General features: G+C 40.6%; 1 protein-coding gene across 2 annotated transcripts in view; it reads right to left on the bottom strand.

The window, feature by feature from the left end:
- SLC13A3 (solute carrier family 13 member 3) overlaps nt 1-15,853 on the bottom strand; it is a 64,781-nt gene that overhangs the window by 18,776 nt on the left and 30,152 nt on the right. The window contains exons 4-6 of one of the 2 annotated variants that reach the window (XM_060230855.1): nt 8,389-8,455; nt 6,775-6,960; nt 5,346-5,471 (exon numbers count right to left, since the gene is read on the bottom strand). In XM_060230855.1, coding sequence (XP_060086838.1) covers nt 5,346-5,471; nt 6,775-6,960; nt 8,389-8,455 — 379 coding nt within the window. The remainder of the gene's footprint in view (nt 1-5,345; nt 5,472-6,774; nt 6,961-8,388; nt 8,456-15,853) is intronic. The other variant, XM_060230856.1, reaches the window with a different exon arrangement.

The raw sequence follows: 15,853 nt of genomic DNA, 5'->3' as shown, positions 1-15,853 counted from the left end.
CATCCTAATCCATATCTGGCTTCCGTGCGTCTTTTTTTTAAAGTTTTTTTTTTTAATTGCTGGAAGTGCCACAGCATATCAGGTAGAATTCTTTGCCTCTGGAGAGCCACTGCCTGTCAGAATACACAATTCTGAACTATATACCAATGCTCACTCAGGCTGAGACATCTTCATATGACACTCAAACAACCACAGAAATTTGGGTTCCAATTACCTCAGCTTAAAAACTCAAGAGGCTACTGATCTTACTAGCTGTCACTGTCCTCAACCTGCCTGGTGGAACATCTCATCTTACAGTCCCTGCAGAACTGAGTCAAGTCCTGCAGGTCCCGGATCTCACTAGGAAGAGAGTTCCACCAGGCTAGGGCCAGGAATGAAAAAGCCCTGGCCTTGGTTGAGGACAGACAGACCATTTTGGGACCAGGGACTACCAGTAAGTCGGTACTGGTTGAGTATACTCTGAGGGGTATATAGAAAGGGGTGGTCCTGCAGGTACAGTGGTCCCAGACTGTTAAGGGTTCTGAAGGTGAATACCAAAACCTTGAACTGGATTTGGTATTCAGTCTGGAGCCAGCACAGCTGATGAACACAGGCTATATGTGAGTTCTCAAATTAAGCCTGCATCACTACATAAACCCATCAGACATATAGTCTACGTTTTGCTTCAGATGCTATAATAAATATGAAGAGCATTCTATAGGAAAAGGTAGGTTGCATTTATTTGTTTGTTTATTTAATTAATTCAATTATATACTTTGATGTTTTTAAACAGTGAAAACAGCAGCTGTTTAAAAGGGGGGGTGGATTAGGTTTGCCAGTCCCCAGGTCCCTGTGGGCGATTCCCCTGGTTTTTCAGGCTTCTCCCTTCCACCAGCCAGCTGGCTGGCAGGGGAAAGCCCTGTTCCAACAGCCACAATATGCCTTTCTACCTCAGAATGCTTAGAAGACATTGGAAGCCTAAAAGAAGCTTGGAAACCTGGAATGTGTGTGTGCCTTTAAATCTCAGTAGGAGCAAGGCTGAATCGAGGTGGGGAAAGCCGGTGGAGCCACTTGGCTGTTCAAAGTGACTTTGTGAAGCTGTGAAAAAGGAAGAAAGCCCAGTCCCTCCATTTGTTTTATATTCCTTTCAGAAGTTGTTTGCATAATAAAGAGTAAACTAGAACCTTTCATTTCCTGTGTTAATCTGTTGGTGGAAATAGGCAGATTTTATATTCAGCAACTCCCATGAGTAAATTGCCCCGGTGAGATCACAAAACTGTGAGCTTGCAAACTGCATTTATTTTGGCTGCTTTGTGTGTTTGGTTGGGGCGGGGTTCACTTTCATTTAGTGAAAGTGCAGCCAACTGCTGGAGAACGAGGAAATAAAGACTGTATTCAGGGAACTGCACTGCTGTAATTTTAATTTATTTGTTTGTTTTAGGGAATGGGAAAGTCTCCTGGCTCCACCTCAACGTCCCCAGGTATTTTTTGAGTTGGACCTGGCAACCTTAGGGTGGATATAGTTGCAAAAATATTTGAATTTAGTTTTTTCTTACCCAATGATGCTTTTTAAAAAAATTTAATCTCAAGAAAAGGGCACTTTTTAAAATGCTGATAGGTTGAAAGGTCAAACCTCATCTCTTTTGCCCACATGGCCCCAAGGCAAACTGAAGTTCCACATGCTTATATGTTGCATTTTAATAGCAGGTGCATGGGGTTTACCTCATCTGTTTAAATCTGAAACCACAAGGAAGCTGATACTGTACTCTGGTGCATAATATACTTTCATCAAGAGGACAAGGATCAAATCCCTCCTCATGGACTAATTGAGTGAACATCTGCAAATCTTTGTCTTTGGTCAGTGTTCTCCATCTGCTAAAAATGATCTCTTCTGTTGAGTGAGGATTTCATTTATCTAGAATATTTTTTTTCTGATCTGTGTGGAGAACGTCCTTTTTCTCTATTCTTGCACATACTAAAAGCTAAAAATGCACAATACAAAATCCATGTATCAGGACACAGGTTCCAAACCATGGTTATGTATTCTAGCTGGGATTCACCTTTTGAAAGCTTTTTGTTTCTCTGTTTGGCTGAAAACGGGGTGCAGGGAGTGAGGGACTTCGGGCTTCAATCCTGCAATATTTTTGCCACCAAAAGCAGTGGCAAGTGTTCCTATTTGCCCCTTCACATGCCTGAGGATGCACATGTGGTGCCAAAGGAAGGGGCAAACAAGGCAAAATGGAGAATTGGAAACCTTTTTAACAGTCAGTCCCTGCTAGAACATATAACCAGGGTCGTTAGGAACTCGTTTCCTGACATGTGGATTTTGTGTTGTGTATTTTGTCCCTATGTCCTGGAGTGGACTAGAGCAGTTTAAAACACAGGCATGAATTAAAGGAACAGACTTCTCACAAATGCCACACTCAGCAGAACACCAAGCAACAGGGCTGCCACCTGGAGATCTCCCACTATTACAATTGATCTCCAGACAATCAAGATCAGTTCCCCTGAAGAAAATGGCTGCTTTGGAAGGTGGACTTTATGACATTATACCCTGCTGAGGTTCCTCCCCTCTCCAAACTGCACCCTCCCCAGGCTCCACTCCCAAAACCTCCAGGTACTTCGCAACCCACAGCTAGCAACCCTAGGAAAAACCCACTGCCTGAGACCTTAGAAAGCAACTTCTAGTGCAGGGCTACATGGAGTAATGCTCTCACACAGCATAAAACCACTTTAGATGTTCTAATGGGCATGTCTCCTCAATTATTAACATTCCTCAGTTACTGGCAATTAGTGACACATACACCCCGCGTGCATCCATCCAGTTGAGAAATTGCATTTATATTCATACGTTTTCCACATAAAGAGTGGGCCACAGAGTGGACCACATATTTGATGGAACTAATCATCCAGTTAGTTTTGCAGGTTTGACAAAAGTCAGAAGAAATGCCAGAAATGTGTTTTAACAGCACAGTAATAAATTCCCCACAGCATGCTACATCTTGCGTGCAATAAAGCAGAAATATCTGTTATATCGCCTGTCCTTAATGCTCCAAGGGAAGGAGTCCATTGGGAAGGATGTTGTAAATACCCAGATTAGAAAAAGATTTGCAATAAAACCATGTTACTGCTCAGTGACAGATTAACAAATTGTGTTACAAAATCACTGAAGTTTAATCCCTGTCACGACGTAACACATTCTGGGCCAAATTTCCAACCACAGACTTTATACCTGCAAAGACAACGCAGTGTGAACACCACGCCTGAAAAAAAATGGCAAATTAATTGCCTAATCATAAAGTTTGCATCAGAAGTGCCTCCTTGCCCTGATGAACTCAAGCAAGTGCAATACATGCAGGTACCAGAAAGCTCAGAAATTAAGTGGTGTATAATCAAAAAGAACATTTTTGAGAAAAAGAGAGAATTCTACCATCATGAGTTCTACTGTAAATATGGCAAATTAGGAAGCTCTGAAGACCTCAACAGTGCCAAAACCATCACTGAAATGTTATTTGTGATCTTACATAGGAAAATGCAAAGTTAAAAAAAATCACAAGTCAAATGCCCAACTCAAGGATCCGAGCACCTCTGCAACATTGTTTGGATACTGACAGTGTGACAATATGTAGAGTTACTCCAGTCTAATCTCATTTATTTCCTTAAATCTGCCAAGTTTATGAATTGTCCTTATGACTGCTGAAATCTCTCCCTTCTTTATTGAACTGAATATTAAATACATTAATTATACCAGTTCTGCCTTTGATCCGCTGTTGCAGTTCCCACTGTGTTCATATCTTATTATTAAGAATATGTGTTAACAGTATGCACTATCTAGACAAAAATGCCTCCAAATACAAATATGAACTTATTAGACATGTCTTTCCCCAGTTTAAAAAAAGGGTGCATTAGGGGGAAGAATGACAGCCTGTAGACAGGTCAAGGTGGGTAGCTACAGCTGCGATCACACACACTAAATAATGCACTTTCAATCCACTTTCAATGCACTTTCCAATGGGATTTTACTGTGTGAACTGGCAAAATCCATGCATTGAAAGTGCATTATTTAGTGTGTGTGATCACAGCCCACATTAATCTGTCTGTAGACAGCAGTGGTGGTGGTGGAAAGTGCCATCAAATCACAGCTGATTTATGGCAACTCCATAAGGTTTTCACTCAAAGGTGGTTTGCCATTGCCTGCCTTTGCGTAGCAACTGTGGTGCATCATTGAGGTCTTCCATCCAAACACTTGCCAGGGTTGACCTTGTTTAGCTTCTGAGATCTGACAAGATCAGGCAAGCCTGTACAGTCCAGGACAGGGCATAGACAATCAAAATTCAGAGAAAATAGATACTCCCTTGAAAAAGTCCTGTATTCCAAGGTATATCAACCATGAACAACCTAAGTTATTTTCTTTGAAGTGATGACTAAAGTATATAGGTCTCTACACATCAGAAGGTGATACACTGTATGTTATAATTTGGTAATAAGACAGTAACAATAAATGATGTCTTCTATTCAATTTTATTGGTAGGAGCGGACTTCAGCAGGGATTCTTAATTCAGTCCTATAATTTTGATGTGACAGAAATTTGATCCGCTGTATGCAGGGTAATTGTTTGGTAGCCGTGTGTGTGTGTGTGTGTGCCATCAAGTCACAGCTGATTTATGGAGTCCCCAAAGGGTTTTCAAGGCAAGAAATGTTCAGAGGTGCTCTGGCATTGCCTGCCTCCACATCATGCCTCTGGTATTCCTGGGTGATGTCCCATCCAAATACTAAACAGGGTTGACTCTACTTAGCTCCCAAGATCTGATGAGATCATGTTTGTTTTGTGATTTGACCTGTACCTGCAGTTCTAAATAAGGACCACGCTGAGAAACACTAGTCCAGGATGTTGCCTGTCTTTTCAGTTCAGAGATTGGTTTTTAAATCTTATATTGTTTGAGGAAACAGAAAAAATATATGTCCTCCATAATAAATGCCCTTCAGCCGCTTCCACAGACTAATCGCTTGTACTCACTGCATGAAGAGCTCTCTCTCTCCCTCTTTCTCTCTCCTTTCGGCAGCTCCCTCCCTGTCCACCAGTGAGAATTGAGAGGCAGATTCTCCTCCAATTTGGATCAGAACCACAGCATGCTTGGGGGGAAGCCTTCCATTCCTGAAGCATTCTCCTAACATGAAATAATCCCAATGGAGAAACCAATGTGTATCCCAAGGTTAGTCACATGGGCAAAATAGCTTCCCCCCCCCCTCTCCCCTACTGTACTATTTCTGGTCAGGAAAATCTGTTTGAGAAATGGACTACTACTTTGACCACAATTAGAATTACAGCTAAGTTATACAAACAAAGCAGGCAAAAAAAAAAGTACCTTAAGGTGATACATCCATATAGGAAGGAGATCCAAAGCCATCCAAAAAACAGAAAAAGCACCATTAAGGGAAACGCAAACACAAACCAAGAGCCAAAGTTTACAACATCGCACTCTGGAAAAAAGCTTTGACAAGAAGAGAGACCAATTAATATATATATATACTGGGAGAAAGAGTGTTACATATGCAATATGTTTCTTTAAAACATTCCAAAAGACAATTCATGAAACTGATTTCCTTGTGGGGGTACTTTTTCTTTTCTTTTTTAAATGTTACAGGGCAATATAGCATACAAAAAAATCCAGATATGAATACCTGGAATATCCTAATATAAAACATCCCAAGAGTAGCCAAAACTTCTAATGGCTGATTTACACAGTATTCTGGCATAAATTACCTCTATATTCAGAAAGCCCCTTGTATATGTATACACACACACCTTGTATTCACAATGGGTTAGATCCAGCAAAAATTTCCACTGATGGAAGTGGTGATTTTTATGTCCATTCCCCCCTCTTGCAGCAGATCTCCAACTCCCTAGGGGCCATTTTGGGCTGCAGCAGAAGGAGAAAGTGGAGAAATGACTTCAGTGATGGAAATGCCTTCATTCAGCAGAGGTTTTAAACAGGATCCAACCCAATGTGTACACACACACACACACAAATGTGTACACATTCATACACATATGTAGATATATATATACATGTGCATTCTGGATCACACATGATGCACTACAGCTATTTAAAGAATGCACAAGAGCTCAAGACTCATTTGTGTGCTCCATTGCATGCAGAACTTGAAAACTGCCAGAGAGAATGGTTGGCCTGGCCTTGAACCACATATAAGAACCCTACAGCCACTTCACCAAAAACCGTTCTAAAGCAGTACTTTGGAACTGACTTGAATTTTAAAATTGGTTCAATTATATTTTAGTTATCTTGGATTGTATAGGTGGGGAAATGTTTATGTATTTTATTGTATTTTATTGTATTTTATGTTTTTTTAGGAGGGTATTTTATACTATCTTAGGTATTGTAGGAGGGTTTTATATGATGTGTTATAGTTTTTATATTGGTCTATGACTGTAATAAAGTTCATTCATTCATTCAAAGCAGTACTTCCAGCTCTACCTACCACTGTTCCACCTTCCCTCCAATAGCCCTCCGGGAACTACCTTATCCCAACCCCCAGCCACAGGTCACGCTGAGGCTGTCATTGTCACTTCCTCCACTCTCAAAAGGAATGCAAAACAGGCAAAAATCAAATTCCCTGCCAAATCCCTACAACATATTAATTACCAAAGTAATCTTTGTCCACACTGCCCAGGCACCACATTTTTAGCAATTAAATGCCATGTGCAGTTCCTGAGTCACACTTTGGCAACTCCTACTCTTGGCAGTGCCATTACATCAGTCCCTTCCCCCATACCTCTTTAGCTGCCCCAAAAGAAGGAGATTTGGTGCTGTTCCAGTCAGTGTTGCTGTCCCACCAATACTGGCAGAGTAAGGGATGGAAATGAGGAAACCTTTCCAAATGTTAGTCTTGTATTCTTCTTCCTTCCTTAAGTCTGAGGAAACGTCAATGGTCACATCCTTCTTCTCCGTCAAGTCATTTCTTTAAAACATTCCAAAAGACAATTCATGAAACTTGTTTCCTTTTGTGGGTACTTTTTCTTTTCTTTTTTAAAATTTGGTTTGCTTTTGCTTTCAGGGATGAAACTTCCACTGTGCTTTTGTCAAAAATACCGACAAGGGATTTTCTGTAAAGCTACACTACTCAGGGTCTGAAAGCGATAGAATCCAAACCAGGCCCATTGAATGACTTTTGTTTAGATGTCTGTTCTAACAGGCAGCACTTACTCTGCCTTATAGTGTTTCACATGTAAGGCTTAAATCAGCTTGTTTTGTGTAAATATAAAATGTATAGACCCCCTGTTCATTTCCTGTCCCTTTTCTACCAAATATTATCAACAGGATACCTGAATTAAAAATGGTTCTCTTCTGCTTTCTATCTTGCATAACACAAGTGAAACATCTCAAAGTTAAAAAAAAAAAATGTTAGAATCAACTGCAAATGCTCATACAACTCAAGCCTATACACATGTCTTGGAACGTTTGTCCATAAATTCCATTGTGCTTGATAGAGCATACTCACAGATATGTTTAAAATTGGTGGAATGGATGCCTGAGGCAGAAAGGCAGCATAGAAGTTGATTAAAATAATATTTTAAAATAAAAACAGCCTCAGTTTCACCCTCCAGATCTTGGGGAAGAATATTTTCCCTTCAACTATGCAAGTCTGCCTGCCTGTACATCCCACCCCCAACTTTGTGGAATAGCCTGGCTGAGGTGGCCAGGAAAGCTAACATGCTTTTGCCTTTCCAAAAACTTGGATGGAACATTGGCTCTTCATCTTGTTACAAAACAGTTACACAGGAGGAGTATCTCTCATTAATGGTATTACACTTGACCTTCCTTCTAAAAGTTCTTCTATAATTTTTTCTACAACTTTTTGGAAATTGCATTGCAAACATGCAATTTTTTTATATATTATTCTGCATTATATTTTTGTGAATCCCAAGTGAATATTATGTGCTCAGGTTGTAATGTTACATTTATTGTAATTTTGCAATTTTAAATAAAGATCTTTCTAGTGCAAAAACCCTATGTAAAACAGAATTGTTCAAGAGGGCTTTTAAATAAAGGTAATAGAGCTATATTATAATGAAATGGTTCAAGAAGGCACTTTTATAAAAGGAACAGGACTGTGAACTATATGACTTGTGCTTTATCTGTTTGCATTATCCTGCCCTCACTGCAGAGTTTTCCATTCCTGTAATACAATTTTCTGCCTTGTTTAAATGCATGATGATATGTTATGCTTTGTTTCAGATTTCAGTAGTCCTAATCCTGTTACATTGCTTATTAGATGTTTCACCTTACCGATTGCACTGACTTTGAGTAATCCACCTTGAGTCTGAGTGAGAACTAGAAATACAGTAAATAAATGAACCCTCCAATACAACCAGTAATGATAACTTACTCATCAACATTGGTGAGAAGCTGCATCTCAGTCGACACCGTGTGAAGTTTATTATGCTGCATGGGAACTGGAAGAGAAAGCATTGAAAAGAACTCTGAAATACAAAAAATGCTTCCTAGACCATATCTATAAAATGGGAGATACCATCTTTGCTTAAAATAATGTTGCATTCCAAATTTTGGGAATAATTAAAATATCACCTGAGGTACAATGAAATCAGTTCACTCAACTGCAAGTAAACAAGTAACTGCACAAGCAGCGAGAGGTAAGTGTATTTGAAATCTGCAGATATGAAGCTGCCTTTATACTATCAGCTTAGTGATCAATCTTGCTCAGTACAATCCATCCTGGCTGGCAAGAGCTCTCCAGAGTCTCTGGCAGAGAAGGGTTTTCCCCAGCACCTGCTATTTATGAACTTTCCCCCTGATAATACAAAAGATTAAATGTAGGGGCTTCTGTACTCAAAATGTATGTGTGTGTAAAGGGCCACCAAGTCACACCATCTTATGGCAACCCCAGCAAGAGGCTTTCAAGGCAAGTGAAAAGGAGAGGTGGTTTGCCATTGCCTTCTTCTGCAGAGTCTTCTTTGGTGGTTTCCCATCTAAGTACTGACCCTGCTTAGCTTCTGAGATCTGACAAGATTGAGCTATATTTTAAACACTGAGCCATAATGTCAAGCATGGAAGTTTCAGATAACCAAGTAATTGTTTAATACAAAGTCTCTGTTTATTGATAATCCATTGTTGCTTCAAGGTGGAACACCCTGAAAGTGATACAAGTTACTGTATGGCATGAAGCTTTAAGGGTTACATCAAAGCATATAGAAGAGATAGTTTAAAGACATAACAAGGACAGGTGAATTACTACAAATATGCAACTTGCTATCTCTGCGATTGAAATTTCCCTCGGTCTCATGCATTCTTGTTACAGTTGATAGTTACTGCATGGAAAGCCTTTTCGGGAGGCGCCTATCATCAAAGCATGGCATTCCTACATTTGCTGCTCAAAGGTGGGAAAAGGAAAAGGGAGGTGAGAACAGAGGGGGGTTATGTAGCTTTGATATGCAGTTACAGGGAAAGGAAATCTAAAGGAAAGAACAATACTTAAAACTTAATACTGAATATAAACCACATGCTTGACACATAAACCCGCCTTACTTGCTGATAATCTCTGACAAATTCTTTGAATGTCTGAATACCTGAGGCATTGTGAGCCTTCATTCATCCTGGTCCAAAAATGAGGAAATATAATTCTGTGGACTTCTTAAGATGATACGCATGTTCTCATTTTACAGGCATGTGCCAACGAATGTTGATGGATCACTTTTAACCAGCTTTCAACATTCACCAGTATATCTCAGCATTTTTAGATATCCAAAAAAATGAATCCAGGACTTACATTCACAGGCAAACACCAACGTTTATCAATTTTTCACAGCTACTTATGAAACAGAACAAGTCAATTTACCACAAAGGAATCTGAGGAGAACCCATAACTCGGTGGTAGAGCATCTGCTTCCATGCAGAAGGTCTTAGGTTCAGTCCCTGGCATCTCCAGTTAAAAGATTTCAGGTACCAGGTGATGTAAAAGACCTCTGAGTCCCTGAAGAAATGCTGGCAGTCTTAGTTGACAATACTGACTTTGATGGACCAATAGTCTGACTCCATGTAGGCAGGTTCTTCTGTATTTGTTCCCCAAAACTATGGTTTGTTTCTGGTTCTGTCGTGTCTTTTTCTTTCACTAAGGTGAAGTGCGTGTCTCTTCACTGTCACACATGCAAAGCCAATGTCTTTCAATTAACTGAAAAGTATCTAGTGTCTGAGGAACACAATATGCACCGGAGGCCTGCCTATACAATTAAGAGGGACTGCTAGAAATAAGGCTGAGGTACCAAGCCCACAATCCTAACCAGTTGTAATGTCAAAAGGATGCACCTACACATCAATCCTAATGTTTTTGTAACCATTTGGTTGTGGTGGCACATGTTCCTGTTTGACTGTATATACAGACATATGAATGGTCTGACTCCAGGATTCTATTATCCCCATTCTTGTATCCCCATTCTCTTTTGCCCCTCTAAGGAGATACCCTTGTCACATGTTGTTATGCTTAGAGCTTGTTTTCTGCCAGAGCCCACGGGAGTGAGAACTCCCCCCTGGGTTGTCCAGGGCCCTGGCTGACCCAACCCACCACGTGGCAACCCTGTGCTCTCAGGGCAGGTGATGTGGCCTAATATGCAAATAAGCTCCTGCTGGGCTTTTTCTACAAAAAAAAAAAAAAGCCCTGGTTATGCTGAATTTCCAGTTTTTACAGAAGTGTTGTGAGTTTTTAGTATGCCGAGAATGGAATATTTAGAGTTGCCATTTTTTATTGTTTATAGCATTTGAACGTATACTTGGCATTTGAATGATTTGGGGGGGTGTATTTTAAGGGGCAGCACTGCAGCTTGGAGTTGAACATCTACTTTGAATGTAAAAGTTCAATCCCTGGCATGTCCAATTAAAAGGGTCAAGTAGTAGTGAAAGTTCTCTTCCTGAAATCCTGGAATACCATTGCCAGTCAGAGTGGACAATACTGAACTTGTTAGTCCACAGGTGGCCAAACTTGCCACATGGAACAAACATCAGATGTTTGAGAGCTGCAAGGAAGGAAAGGTGGAAAGAAAACAAATTTAACTTTAAATGCACTCTTCAAGCTGCCAGGAGTGAGGGTTCAAGAGCCATACATTAATTTTGAAAGAGCCACATGTAGCTCCTGAGCCCCAGTTTGGCCACCTCTACGTTAGACCAATGATCTGACTCATTGTAAGGCAGTTTAATGAATTCATAGGTAATTAGTTTTTTTTAATTATCATTTTCTCTTGAATGCAGTATATTGGTGAGTTTCATTTCCCATAAACTGTGTTTGGGATCACTAAACACTGGAATGTCCTCTTGTTTGGAATGAATACTATTTGGACCCAAGATTTCCCTATGAGAATGTTGCCTATTCTTATCCATTTCCATGTTAGGAAATCACAAGAAAGGTACATCATGGTCAAAGTCTATGGACTTGTTCATCCTACTGTAAAAGGCATGTAAGTGTACACTGCTCAATGCTCCACTGACTTTTGTAGTGTCATGTGTTATATTTCACTTATTCATCAGTGCAGTGCTCAGTGAAGTAACACAAATGAGGTTCACTTCCATGAATCCAATAATAAATTGGCAAACAGAGGAAGGAAGAACACAAATTCACTGGCAACCAAGTTGGTCTCCCTTTTCTCTAACGTATTGACATCATTCAAGTCTTAGGTTTTATACAGACTATTGCCTGTGAAAACATTTAAGGTGGTATATAACCATAGCTTGTAGTGGCTACACCCAGAAAAGTCCACATGGAAGTGCAAAGCCCTTCTCCCATATACAAGGGCACCACCAATGCTACCTTGCAGTAGCAGCCCCTCCCACTTAATAGAATGCTTCTTCAAAAGACCTTCTGACCTTCCAAGGTAGCTTTTCATGGGTCTGCCACTGGAAAAGGAATCCTGAAAATGCATGCTTAGACCTTTGAATACCAGCCAAAACTTACAATCTTTATTTCAAAATATTTGCCTGGTTTCTGAAGTGATTTAAAAGTCTATTTAACCACACAACCTAGGCTTCCATGGTTTTGTGTAATACCAGATTGATCTGTTTAGGGGACAAAGTGGTTATTCCACAAAAAGTGGTGGTGAGACTTAAGAGAAGGGGGCAAAGCATGCACATGTATCCTTACTCGATGTTTGGGGAAATGAAGCAGCTTCCCTCCTTGGGCTCATGGTTAGTTTCCATGAGATATGAGTTCACAGGTGAGAGACCCTGTATCATGGTGATAAATGGCATATATGTTCTCTTCTCTTCCCACATGGGTGGTTCCTGCTCCAGATAAAATCATGGGAGTGTTAGCTCTCCATATCCCTTACTATTATTACAAGTGGTCTGGGGAAGAGTTATTTGGGCCCATTGCAGCCTTTTGCAATGGGGCAATCAGTTCTTTCCTTGGACCATTTACATTCAGGATAACAGTGAGGAGGGAGAGGAGCTAAAGCTCCTTCTCCATGAGCTCTGCAGGAACAGCACACAGAGGAAGAGGAGAAGACCGAAGCTGTGTATGATTGTCATGGAGCATTTAATGGAAATTGACTTGTACAAATGGTAACCATATAAACTAAGCTTGTTATTCCAGTTTGGTCCTTGCATCTCTTAAACACCATTTATTATGTTTATGCTAATTTGCTGCTCACCCTCTACCTATATGTGTGGACTTCACTGTATCTGAAGAAGTGTGCGAACAAACAGAAGTTTATATTTTGAACAAAACTTTGTTGGTCTTTTGTTGGAACTCAAATTTTGTCAGATCTTACAGATATTTGAGTTTGATCTGAATTGACCCATGTGACGCCATTTACACTAGCAGTATAGAACTTCAATTAGTGGAGGTGAAATAATTTCTACCAAATCCCTTTTCTACTGCAGACTCCCCTCCCCCCTCCATGCACACACCCACCAGGAACAAAATCTAAAAGACTTCAGGGACTATAACGGGAAGTCCCATTCTGTAATTGTCATTCCATTCACAGTACTTGAATCTAATACACTTAGCATTCATAGGCAGGGGAAAGACAAGGAGCAGAAAGCCACTCCTGGTTTTGCCAGCATTTCTTGATGTGCTCTTCTTTTCACATCCATCCTTCCCATATTTGTCAGAAAGAAACCAGAAGACCTTGCTTTAAATTACACGTGCAGCTCATCAGGGTTGAAATTTGCAACAGATAACACTGAATTGCAATGTAAAAATTGATTTCAGACTTATGGATAATGAGATGCAAAACAAAATTATGAAACGTCCTAATTTAGGGAAGAAAGAAAAGATGCTTGTGCTTGGTAAATGATTTATCATATAAAATAAAGTAAATTCCTAGGCTGAAATGTTGCCAGAAATTACCTAGGTGAAATATGATGATGAAGAAGAAAAGACTGGATTTATACCCCACCCTTTACTACCTGGAGCCTCAGAGCAGCTTACAATCTCTTTTCCCTTCCCCTCCCCACAACAGACACCGTGTGAGGTAGGTGGAGCTGAGAGAAGTCTCCCAGAACTGCCCTTGAGCAGAACAGCTCTGAAAGAACTGTGACTGACTCAAGGTCACATCAGCAGGTGCATGTGGAGGAGTGGGGAATCAAACACAGTTCTCCCAGATGAGAGTCTGCACACTTAACCACTACACCAAACTGGCTGCCATATGCTCCCTTAGTGCCATAAAACTATTGTGAGCCATTTTTCACGGCTGCTTTATGCTGCATTACTAAGGAGTTAAACCCATCTAAGCCACTGACTTCAATCGATTTAGAAAGTTATAACTGTGTTGAGAACTGGACTGCTAGAATATCATTCACCATCTTCTAGTAGCAACCAGCAAAACACTTCCAGGGTTTCAGCTTTTAAGATTCAAAGTTCACTTTCTCTTACAAATGGCAACAAGAGAAATGATGCTTTCTGAGTGCTGCTTGAGAAGCATTGATTATTCAGTTCTTCAGATTGCAGAGAAATGATCTTTGGATTGGATGCCTATTATGAAGTACAATGGGATGTGTAATCCCATCTATCCTTGTTGTGTAACTAGCTGCTCATAGATACTCTGTTTATATGAGCACATGGGCTATATTTTTGCTCAATCCAATTCACTGGATTTGTTCCACGCATTGTTGTTTTTGCTGAATCTAACCCAATTCCCTTCCTTTCTATAGCTTCTACACTACATAGCTTTCATCCATGAAGATCAATGATCCATGGCATAGCCTTTTTTTGGTGATTCGAGGAAACCTCCACCTCCATTTTTCACCAATGGAAAAGCTGGCAGGAGTCAACCCTTGAATACATGTGAACACATGAAGCTGCTTAATACTAAGTCAGACTCCTGGTCTATTAAGGTCAGTATTGTCCACTCTGATTGGCAGCTCTCCAGAATCAGAGGAAGAGGACTTTCACGTCATGCTACCTGACACTCTCACCTGGAGATGCTGGGGACTTGGGATGTTCTTCATGCAAAGCAGACAATCTATCACTAAGCCAAGGCTCCTCCCCTAAGTACAATTAAGTGCAACTAAGGCTTAATCATAGCTATTATTTACTTCTATCCAGGGGTGGAATTCTAGCAGGAGCTCCTTTGCATATTAGGCCACACCTCTCTGGTGTAGCCAATCCTTCATGAGCTTACAAGGCTCTTTTTTTGTAAGCTCTTGGAGGACTGGCTACATCAGGGGGGTGTGGCCTAATATGCAAAGGAGCTCCTGCTAGAATTCCACTCCTGCTTCTGTCCCCCTCCTCTTGAGGTGTTAGTACTGTTGAATTTGCAATTTTAACATGGAAGTAAAGTCACAGAAAAATGCTGGAGAGGCAGAGAACAAAGATCATTAACATAATATAGAAATTAGGATTCTAACCCATGTGCCATAGTCTTCAGAAAAACTGCCTCCTGCTTTATAATTAGTGAATACCCCTCCCAGGTGCCTAGAAATATTGTCATTCATTATGCAAGATTTAAATGACTGCTATGTATTTAGACTTTTTTCTCATTCAAGCTGAAAAGCCAATGACTTTTCTGAATATCTTTGATTTTCACCAGAAAAGCCAGTCTAACATTTAGTTAGAATGCACTTGAGTTCTTGTTTTATGTGTCTGTGTATATGTGGGCAGGGGGGCTGTTGTGTACTGAATTTGAGGCTTCGTGACAGCCTCGCACGCCTCTCAGTGACCATGGGAAACCGAAGTCTACCTTGATGGATTTGAATTCCAAGCTTAAACCAATTAGCAGTTGGGCACAAAACTTGACCGCAATGATTTGGTATGGGACTCTGAGGGGCAGTTCGTTGCATGTTTTATAAGAGGGGTCTCGGCCCTGCCATGTTGCCTTTTAGTATATAGTATCAATAAAGCATGACCAGTGTTGAACTTCACTGCATCAAACTCACTATTTAACAGGGGCAGAATGGGAAGTTAAAAGGGCCTTTGAGCAAGCCAAGCTAAGTGGACCATCTTGTGCTACAAGCCATCACAAAATGACCACTCAGGCTACCATGGGAACTGGCTCATCCACTGTCTCATCTTGCAAATTAGGGGTACTTCAGGAGAAGGAAAATGGTGGGTTGATGCCAGTCATCATTGGTCATGAAGAATCTGAGCCAAAGTTGCTGGTTTCATTTGCTCCTGGCTACCAGTAGCCCCCAGGGACAGCAGACAACCAGGAAATTTCCTTCTATGTAAAATGGCCCTTCTTTCCCTATTGTTCACCCTTGGGCAAGTTCCCTGACTATTCTGCCTCCTTCCCGGTGCCACATGGAAAAAGAACACAGTATCCATTAGACTATGCATTCCTTTTCCACTGCATAACCACCTCTCAAAACAGTTGGAATTAGGGAAAGAAGAAACGCTATTGTTTCTAAGT

Source organism: Heteronotia binoei, chromosome 2, assembly GCF_032191835.1.
Source record: "Heteronotia binoei isolate CCM8104 ecotype False Entrance Well chromosome 2, APGP_CSIRO_Hbin_v1, whole genome shotgun sequence".
Lineage (NCBI taxonomy): Eukaryota > Metazoa > Chordata > Lepidosauria > Squamata > Gekkonidae > Heteronotia > Heteronotia binoei.
This window is presented reverse-complemented; position numbering and strand designations above follow the sequence as displayed.